At 42.3% G+C, this 10889-nt stretch overlaps 1 protein-coding gene across 1 annotated transcript in view; it reads right to left on the reverse strand.

Annotated features, from left to right (window-relative positions):
• Positions 1-6613, reverse strand: part of CFAP69 (cilia and flagella associated protein 69) — a gene marked incomplete at its 5' end in the record, with an annotated part of 69111 nt that extends 62498 nt beyond the window's left edge. Inside the window, one exon of the mRNA XM_082846667.1 lies at positions 6494-6613. Within this exon, the coding sequence (XP_082702793.1) occupies positions 6494-6613 (120 nt within the window). The remainder of the gene's footprint in view (positions 1-6493) is intronic.
• Positions 6614-10889: the final 4276 nt, after the last annotated feature.

Consider the following 10889-nt stretch of genomic DNA (forward strand, 5'->3'; position numbering starts at 1 on the left):
TGTCCTTTTTCTTCCTGTGTTCTCAGAGAAATAAATATATATAGTGAGTTTTTATTTTCCAATTTTCTGCAATATTGGCTTTGAGGGTTGTAAAAGATATTGAAATGTCAGAGCAAAAAATTTTTTTAATACCTGTATGTATTTTCAGAATTTTTTCCCCCAAATGAGCAGGTATAACTTTTCCAAGAAAGAGTGTATAAAGATTAAAGCATAGATTTATCTTGTATTATCTCTAACTTTATCTTATATTACTACTTCATGTTACCCTGTGTTTTACTTGCATGGCACATATTATATTTTTAAGGTTTCTCCCTCTCTCCCTCCCTCCCTTAGCCTTTTCCTCCTTCTATAAATAGTTATAAGCAGCTTCGACATTTCAGAAACTGTGCTAGGTGTGGGGAACGCATTGCCCTGATTTCAAGTACCTATCAATCTGGCTGAGAGGTGTGCTCTGGAACTATATAGATGGGGACAGAATGGTATGGGGAGGAGGGATGGGAATGGGAATGGGAGGGGAATCTGGGACAGCTTCTGGAAGAAGTAATCTTCAAGCAGAGGTGAGACTGAGTAGGATTTGTGAGATGAACTGAAGGTTTGAGAAATGGAGCAAAGGAAGTAGCATGTGTGAAGGCCTGGAGACGAGAGAAAACATGGCATTTACAGGACTGGTGAGACATTCAGTAGGTTGGAGAAGATAGTTCAGAGGATAGTAGCTACAGATGATGCTGATAAGGTAAGTAGAGGTCAAATCATGAATAATAATGATGATAATAACAATAATAGTGATAGGTAAAACTTATTAGACAAAGTCTATTTCTAGGTACAGCTGTAAGCACTAAATGAATTTACTAACTGAATTCTATGAGGTAGATACTATTATTAACCCCATTTTACAGAGGGCCTTGTATACTATGCTGATGATCATAAGAAGCTATTGAATGGTTTGAGAGACTGGATATAAAAACAGACAAAGGCCAGACTATATCTAGCAACAGAACTCTGTCCTACAACCTCTGTAACAACCAACCTGGGGAGTCAAACCACAACTTCTGCAGCAACTGGCTCAGAAAAGTCAGTATCTGGTCAATGATTGTCAGATTCCCTATTTTTTACCCCAATTTGTCTCTCAGGGCCAACCAGAAAAAGACAAGTATGCTTCCCAAATCAATCACACAGGTTGCCTTGCTTCTAGCTAGCTCACTTCCAGCTTCCCCAAGGCAACAGCCTCCAACCAGAGAAATACAGAAGCCTCCCTTTTATTCACTGTAAAGCTCCCCTGCCTGTCTTGGGAGTCTCTGCTAAATGTAAGCAATGCTGGCAGATTCTCTTTCTATAGCAAGCTCCGAACAGCAAGCCCCTGTTCGTTCTCACTAGGGTGGTCTTCATTGATTTCCACAGGTTTTAACCAGAGGAATGTAACAATAAAAAAGATAATTCTGTCTGCTGAGACTGAGCTGGAAAGATCTAGACTGGAGGTGGGAGACCAGTCTGTGACTTCAGGCCTTGACTAAGGCAGTGGCAATCGGGATACACAACAATGAATGGAATGAAAAGCATCAAGGAGGCAGAATCAGCAGGACCTTATGAGTGATTTGATTTGGTGGGAAAGAGAAGGAAAAGGTAAGGAGGACTGTAGCTTGAGGAATTACATAAGTGGTTGGCACCATTTGCTGAGACAGGGATGCTGGAGGGAGAAGCTTGTGTTGAGGCTGGAGATGAGTTAAATTTGGGGCAGAGATTTCTAAGTCACAGGCTTAAAGTAATAATTGGAACAGTCTGGGTAAATGAGATCACACAGGCAGGGTGTAGAAAAGAGAACATACGGATGTAAAAATAAAAATAATTGCTGTTATTATCATCATAAGATGTTTATGGAGAAATTGTAAAAACATTTAACAAAACCTTTTAAGATTCAAAGCTTAATAAACTGCTTTGAAGAAAACTAGACCTCCACTTACGTCAAGTTATAGAATGAACTTATTTTCCCACTTTACCAAGGAACATTTCAAAGGGGGAAAGTCCTGCTCCTTTGATACTTAGTTATAGGGAAAGGATCTAACATTTATTGTGGTCCATTAATGTGTCTGGTACTTTATACCTTAATTAATCCTCAAATATACCATATGAAGATAGATTATCCCTGTTGTTGAAACTGAGGCCCTGATATCTAACTTGTTAAGGTCACATAGCTAGTATATGGGCTAGCAGGGCTGTCTGATACAGAAACACTGGTTCTTTGCACCTTCATTCTCTGCCTGACTTCTCAGCTGACCACAGAGGCTACTTCTAGCAATTACTCCAAAGCAGGGGTAGGCAATTTAAGGACACAGTCCATGGCAGTATTACAGATAGTGGCAGGATATGACATCAACTAGCAGATTGTGCAGGTTCTCAGAGGGAAAGCAAATTTGGGCAAGGAAGCTCAGCCATGATACTATGCAAGTGAAAACAAAAAACTAAGCGCAATCATATTTATTCTACAAATATTACTGTGTGCCTCCATTGTGTCATTGTTCTAAGTGCTGAAGATATGGTATTGAATAAACACAAAAAATCTCCTGCTTTTATAAAGAATTGATATGCTTTGGGGGAGACAATAAGTTATACAGTGTATTGCAAGATAATGCTCTGCAGAAACGGGAGTAGAAAGTGCTAGGATGCTTAAGCAGTGGTCGGCAAAAGACTCCCAGAGTGGGTAAAATTTCAGCAGTCTTGAAGGAGGTAAGGGGACAAGCCATGGATAAGAAGGGGAAAACTTCCAGGCAGTGGGCATAGCAAGTGCAGAGGCCCTTAGGCAGGGTATACCTGGCATGGTTGAGGAGATGCTAGGAGGCCAGTGTGGCTGGAACACAGAAGGCTTTATCAGCTACTAATGAGGACTTAAATTTCTACTCTGAACTCAGAGTTGAGAGGGGAAGGACACGCAAGTATTAAGATATATGTTCTACACTTAAGGAGAGGGAGAGACAAAACAAGACACATGAAATAGTAACAAACATAAAACAACTGATAATTAGGTGAGAAACTCAGACCAAGGACTACACCCATTTATGAGAAGAAGGTCTGTGAGAGTGAAAATGAATGGGAAGCATGTCCTATTGGGGGTTACTTTATGGTGGAGAGGTAGGATCTAAAGGTAGGGTAAGATTTAAATTCAGAAAAGAGGGGAGGGCATTCATTCAATACATATTTAATATCCCCTCCTGTGTACCAGGTGTTGTGCTGGGTGCTACTGGGGGATAATAGGGGACACTACAGAAAAAAACAACAGAGAAGGTTTCTGCCCTCATGAAGGTGGCACTAAGCAGAGTACATGGTACAGATAAAGTACAGACTATACATTGGGAAACCTCGCAAACAGGACAAGAAGTGGACCTGAGGCACTCTGAGGATGGCAGACCCCTTAGATACCATCTAGTTCAGTGGTTCTGAGGCTAAAAATCACTTAAAGGATTATGATTAAGTAAATCTAGGGAAGGACCCAGCTATGTACAGGGTTTTTTAAGAAAAGCTCCTCAGATGACTGTGATGGCCACCCAAGTTTGGGGAACACTCATCTAGTACAGGCTTGTTTTACAGAAAAGGGAACAGGTTTAGAGAGTTGAGTGATCTGGTCAATGTAATGATATTAAGCGAGGGAAGCAATAAGGAGCTACTGCAGAAGCCTGAAAGAAAGAACAGGTGGGACTCAGAGGTAGCAAGGAGGATGGTAAAGTGGTGTTTATGGAGTGGGAAGCGAGGAAGAGGTGAGACCCAAAGGATGTGACATTAATCCAGGATTGACTGAGGCATTGTGGTGACAGGAAAGGAGAGCAAGTAGTTCTTTTTTTTTTTTTAAAAACAGAGTTTTAATTTTGTTTTACTCCTTTCTTTCCCTCTCTGCCCTCCTTTGTTTTTTTTTTTTTTGTTTTGTTTTTCTTCTGTATGCGGGCCGCTCACTGTTGTGGCCTCTCCCGTTGCGGAGCACAGGCTCCGGACGCGCAGGCTCAGCGGCCATGGCTCACGGGCCCAGCTGCTCCGCGGCATGTGGGATCTTCCCGGACCGGGGCACGAACCCGTGTCCCCTGCATCGGCAGGCGGACTCTCAACCACTGCGCCACCAGGGAAGCCGCAAGTAGTTCTTTTAAAGCCCCATTTGGTACCATATCATCTGACCTGGCAGGGGGAGGGTTGGAATTTTTATTGTTGTTGTTTACTTTGTTTTATAATCTGAGTCCATGTAAAACCATCTCCTATGGCTTTCCAGGAGTTAGCTGCTGTGAAACTGTCACACTGTACATACCATACTGCAGCTATGATACACTAAGTGTTGCTGCTCTGAGTGGAAAATGGAGTCCTTCAACCAGTAGCAATGGCATCACCTGAAAACCTGCTAGAAAAGCAGAATCCAGGGCTCCACCCAGACCTACAGAATTAGAATCTATATCGTTTAATAAGTTCCCCAGGTGCTCCAAATGCACATTAAATTTTGAATAATCCCTGCTCCAAAGGGCTTCTGATTCTTTATAATAAGAGGAACAACATTTAAATAAATAGGAAATAGATAAAGGGTGAACAATTTGTGATTTCTCAAGCATATGATGAAGGTGGCTTAATGGATTGAGGTAGACTCCACATTCTCACTTTAAGCTACTAGGATATACTGTACTGTCACTAGGATGAGGAGGAGGCTGCAAATATGGAAAGGTTTGAAAAGATTGGAAACATTTAGAGTTCCAAGGCAGAGGTGTATAAAGGTTATCATTTTAAGTGGCAAAGAGCACTAGACTCCACTCCCAGTAAAGAAACTGAGTAACTCTCAGTTAACTTCTCGTGGCCTTAGGGTCCTCATTTGTAAAAACAACCACAAACAAAACCCAGGAAGGCTTAGAGACCATTTCTCCCAGCTCTAAGATGTCTTTATTCAATTTCCTTTCTTTTGGTAGAAACTGCCTTTTTCTTCAGTACTATAAAAAATGTTAATATCCCTAGAAGCAGTTATTAACAGGGTAGGAACTTTAATTAATACAAACTGATTTCTTCCCAGAGGAGAAACCTAGGCCCTGTAAGAAGAGGCAGTAATGAAAGAGGAAAAGAAAGGGAAGGGAGAAAATAAACACACATATACACAGGTATACTTGTTCTGCATTATTTGATACATTGTGGACTATTTTGGCAACAGCCTGTTAAAAGTATTTCCCCTTTTTTCTTCTTTTTAACCCACTCTTGCCTGCCTCCTATAACCTTGAGACCCCATCCCTTCTTTTTTTTTAATACCAAGTAAAGGAAGAATGACAGCCATCAGATACCAAATTCACCTACTCGTCAGTTTTGCCCCATGCCTGGGAGAACAGCAGTAGTGTTGAGCCCCCTTGCAGCCTTGGGAGTGAAGGGACAGCTGTTGTTCCTCAAAATCATCTGCACCTGGATTGGAATACTTCCACAAACCCGATTAGGTAAATTCCCCTAACACCTGCTCCTCCTCATGCAGAAGTGTTGTTTCTCTGTGGGTTGAACGTCTGGCCATCTTCAGAGAGTGCAACCCTACTCCCACCATAGAAGAGGTCCCCAGTCAACTAGCCTCTCCTAAGGAACTCTCCAAGCCTCCAGGATGTGGACGCAGGAGACAAGGTTCCTGACGCAGCCTGAGACTTGTGAAGCCTCAGCAGGAATTCCCATAGTAGCCTCACACCATCAGCGTGAGGAGGTAGGGCAAATTTCCTCCATAGAATTCACGTTAATTTAAGGCTTGATCATGGATCTCTGCGGAAGAGCAATGGAACCCTAGTATGAAACAAACGCCTTGGAGTTTCTAAACACCCTCGCTACGAGTGGAGATCCAAGCCAGGGTTCTGAAGTGAAATTTCTCAACAGAAATTCGAAAGAACTAGTTTTGTAAGACAAAGAGTAAACTAAAAACCAAATACAAGCACAATAAATCAATTCTATTCGATCCCAATTCTCTCCGACGCACTTCTAACCAGCTTCCAATTTCATATAAAAATGTTGCTAAATTTCTAATTTTAATAGTATTTCCCTCCCCTCCAGGTGCAGGTTTTGGTAGCAGCAAATTTAAACACGGGAGGATTTACCCCTATATCAAGAACATCACACGATAACAGCGATCTACATATAAAAGCCCAGTGCAAACAAAGGGGTCATCAAATCCAAGTTTTCGTTAAGAATGTTTCCCTCCCTCTCAGGTCCTTCGTGGGGTCACAGTTTTCGAAGAAAAGCCGCCGAACCTTACCTACTCAGTTTACTGGGACGCTCCGGGAGGACCTCGAGACACGAGTCCCCAGACAGGTTGGTCGACGACAGCCAACTCCCCTCGCAGGCGGCGCAGTTCTCAAAGGGATCAGCTTTGAGCTTGGAACCACAGTCCCTCGGGCTCCCCTGGTTTCCCCTCAGGCCCCCGTTTCCTCCCTTGCTGCCCCAGGCATCATCTCCGCCCCCAGATCTCAACCCCCGCCCCCGCCTTCACACCCTCCAAAGCACAGACACCGGGCCATACCTGCTCTTCCTCGTCCTCCGTCACCACCCCGACTACCGGGATTTGGCGAGGGCTGCTGAACTTGATCGTGCTGCCGGGTGCCCGGGCCTGGGCCGTCGCCGCAGCCTCTGCTGTAGACATGGCTGTGCGGCGGAGTGAGGGGTGGGGGGTGTCCTCCTGTCCTACATTGTGCCCGCAGCCGCGAGACTGCAAGAGGCCCCGCCACCGAGAAGTGAAAGCCGCCTGAGAGCCACTAGAGTCGCGAAAGGTCCCGGGGGTCCGGCCGTGGACTCGGCCACCGCGACGCCACCCGCATCCCGCGGAGGCAGCCCACCGGCGTACCTAGGCAGCCTGCTTGCTGGCAGGTTGTTAACAAGCCAATGCGTTGCTAGGGGCGGGGCCAGAGGCTGCTGGAGCGCCAGCACCTACGGAAGCCCGAGGATCCAAACTACCCCAAACTCTTATCTGAACCTCTAAACTTGGAGGGGCTGGGTTTGCTTGCGTACCAGAAAAAGCGGGGGAAGACCTCGGTATGTAACAGTGGAGTGTTACCTTGGCGACATGTGCGTCTCAGTCTTTGTAGTTTGCGCTGGGCCTCCTTGAAACAAGCATGGGCGGGTGGAGGGATGAGGGATGGATGTGGGATGCAGGAATGATGGATGATGAACTGATAATGTCGGAAGCTGAAGCAGTTTATCTCACCCCGGAGAAGTGACTAGTGTCACCTACATTCCCCAGCCTTTTACCTCTTCTGTACTTTAGTGGCTCTCCCAGACAATTAAATAACCACCAAGGCATTGTACACAATGTTAGAAGGCTTTCGAGTCAAATTATTGAATCTAGAGCAAGTAAACCCCTGGAAGCCCCATTTTTCTCATAATTTTTTCACTTTTCTCATCAATAGCATTGCCGTGAGAGGACAGAATGAAATGATAGTTTTGTAAAGTGGTACTTGGCACATAATAAGCAAGATGATCTGAATGACATTTCTGGCCCTACAAATAAAAAGAAATGGAAAACCTAGATTGGGCTTGGCAGCACTTGATGTGAATCACAGCCAAAGAAACCAAGTTTCTTTGAAAGAGTACTGAGCACTTCCAATCCCTATTTACTCAATTCTATTCATTCTTCGGCTTTCCTCAACTGCCCTAACTGAGGTCACAACACTTGTGGTAAAATTTTGTGGACCCTTTCTTGTCCTCATTTTGGTGTACTTGTCTGTAGTATTTTACACTGTTGACCACTCACGCTTTCTTGAAACTCCCTAGCTCGGACTTCAGCATTCTTTTTGTTTTTGTTTTTTTATCTTTACAACTACTCATTGGTGCTTTTAGAGCTCCTCTCAGGCCTTACACCTAGAAGTGGTTCAGTAGGTCTAAGGTTGCTATTAACCCGAGAAAGTGCAAAGGGTGTATCAAGTGTATTATTAACATAACCTTAATTGTTGTTGTACATTCCAAGTATACTACATCAAGAGGAGACTGAAACCACTTGGATAAACACAGTGGAATCCTGTGAGAACAGCACCCAAGCCTAAGATGGTGGTGGGAAAGCTGATAATCTGATGATTTGCTATCCTTTGTGCGCTCATCTGGCATCTCAAGATGAGGAAGGACAAAGAGGAGGGATTGCCAAGGAAAATTTCCCACTTAAAGTGGAGCTTGCCTAGGAGATATCAACTGACTTTTGTGATTCAGCACAGTAGACTGAAGCTGATAAGGGTCCATAAATCTCAATGGCCCTGAGAAGTCAGACTCTCCTCACTGGACTTGACTAAAGACATTTCCCTAAGGAATGAACAACAGGATTTTTGTTTTATTTTAACCGACTGTGTACCGACCTATAGATTCATTCTGTCCCATATCCAGAGCACGAGTTTCCCATCCTTAATTAGCACAACTCCCATGAACTCCCCCTTTCTAGCACTTAAAAACTTTTGACTTTTCCCCGTCAGTGAAATTCTTCATAGAATGGGTTCCCTTACCAGGAAGTTAATAGATCTAACTTTGTAATTTTTATCAGCTCTAATGGTTTTTGTCTGATCTTTTGACAGGTGAAAAGCAGCCAGAATGGAAGTCCTCAAACACCCCACACTCAAGCCATCTGGACTGAATTACTTGCAGTTTTTCACAGGTGCCAAACTTCCTCCTGCATTACCTTTGCATATGTTGTACATGTGACTGTCTTCTGATGTCTAACTCCTTATAAGACTCAGTTCCTGTGACCTTTTCTAGGAAACCTTCTGCTCTGCTATGTTAGGTGCCACTTTGTCTGTCATTCTGGCTTTGTACTGACTGCATATTTGACCGGTATTTACTGGCTCAGCAGACTTCCTACTAGACTGAGATTTTTTTAAAGCAAGAAGAGTCACATACCCAGGTTTGCATCCCAAGCCCTCAGCATAGTGTCTAGAGTAGTGTTTCTCAAAACTTAGTATGTACCAGAATCATCTGGAAAGCTAATTAAAAGACTCCTGAGCCCCACCTTCAGAGTCTGCTTCAGTAAGTCCGGGTGGGGTTCATGGGTTTGCATTTACAGTTGACCCTGGAAGAGTACAGGTTTGAACTGCAGGGGTCCACTTATACGCAGATTTTTTTTCAATAAATACAGACTACAGTCCCACACAATCTGGTGGGTTTAATCCCTGGATATGGAACCTTGGATACAGAGGGCCAACTGTAATGTTACACCTGGATTTTTGACCAAGCCAGGGTTGACACCCCAACCCCACGTTGTTCATGGGTCAGCGTATAACGAGTTCCTGAGTGATGTTGGTGCTTCTGGTCTGGCAACCTGGGACCTCCTGGTCTAGATCATTCTAGGTACTCAATAAACAGTCATGAAAGATTTCAAGGATTACTTTTTTATTTGATTTGAAACCAAATTAAAGCATTTCATAAGTTTACCCAGAGTAAGGTACACACTAAGTCCTTGCTACTCAGAGTGAGGTCCTTGAACTACCTACACAGCTATTACATAGGGACTTGTTACGAACACGGAAGTTCTGGCCCTGTGCTGGACCTACTAAATCAGAATCTCCATTTTAACAAGATTCCCAGGTAATTAGTATACATGTTAAAAGTTGAGAAGCACTGCTCTGGTGTGGGTTGTATATTTTCATTAGTATTGTTTTGGCAGTCGCTGTAAAACTGGCTTTTTTTTTTTAACATCTTTATTGGAGTATAATTGCTTTACAATGGTGTGTTAGTTTCCCCTTTACAACAAAATGAATCAGCTATATATATACATATGTTCCCATATCTCTTCCCACTTGCGTCTCCCTCCCTCCCACCCTCCCTATCCCACCCCTCCGGGCAGTCACAAAGCACCAAGCTGATCTCCCTGCGCTATGCAGCTGCTTCCCACCAGCTATCTACCTTACTTTTCCATTTGTGAATTTTCCATGTCCTTTGTTTTCTTACTGATGATAATGTTGAGTGTATTTGTTTTTCTTCTTGTTAAATGCACCAAGCTTAAGCTTTTAAAAAGCTTTACCTGTTTAAATTAGCTAATGAATTTAGGTTTAATCATTATTCATTGATCCTTCTTTGCTATCGATTTTTGAAGGCTGTAAGTTAAGAGCACAAGAGACAGTATGACACCAGAACACAGAAGGAGGTAGGGGTAAAATGGCTAACTATTGAATTGGTAAATTATTTCAGCAAAAATATAAATTAATAGTAGAGAAATGTTTGAGAGATGAATTATACACAGAGAATAGAAATGCTTCAATCTGGTAACAGTTCAGCAGAATTTAACATTTCTGTTAAATTACAAATTACAATTTCTTAAAAGCTGTTGTAGACTTAAAGATTAACTACAAGGTTTAGTAATTTATTGACCTGTGCACCACTTTGTTACTTCTAAAAGTAACAAAGAAAACTAAATATATTTTTAACATAAATATGTTAAGAAATAATATTCTTCTTCTGATTTTTTTCCTGATACTTGTTTGCACCCTGCCTAATTAGCAATATTTAGTAAAATTATAATTATTCATTAGCATGAATTAAGAATGTTTCTAATTATTATTTTAGATTATATATGAATTTGGTAGTTGCTAACCTAATGCCAGGTGTCCTAAATGTTCAAGCAAATGTTATTCCTTTCTGAGTCAGAGTAATTTGTTTTAAACAGAAAAAGTTTATAGCACATGTGAAATGTAATTATAGTCTTACTAGGTTGGATGTAGGGGAATTATGTAACAGAAGAAATACATAAAAGCTGGAATTTAATCTACTTTAGTGTTTTAAAATATCTTTGAGGTTGATTGTTGCAGAAACAATGCACAAAAAAGAAACAAAAGTAATTACCTCTTACTAACAGAATCATTAATGTAAATTTGATAGTAAGTACCTGGAACAGAAAACAAAAGAACAGCCACCCCTGAAGTCAACCATTCTACTAAAAAAGTGTA

Source organism: Leucopleurus acutus (assembly GCF_964270905.1).
Source record: "Leucopleurus acutus genome assembly, chromosome: 9".
Taxonomy (NCBI): domain Eukaryota; kingdom Metazoa; phylum Chordata; class Mammalia; order Artiodactyla; family Delphinidae; genus Leucopleurus; species Leucopleurus acutus.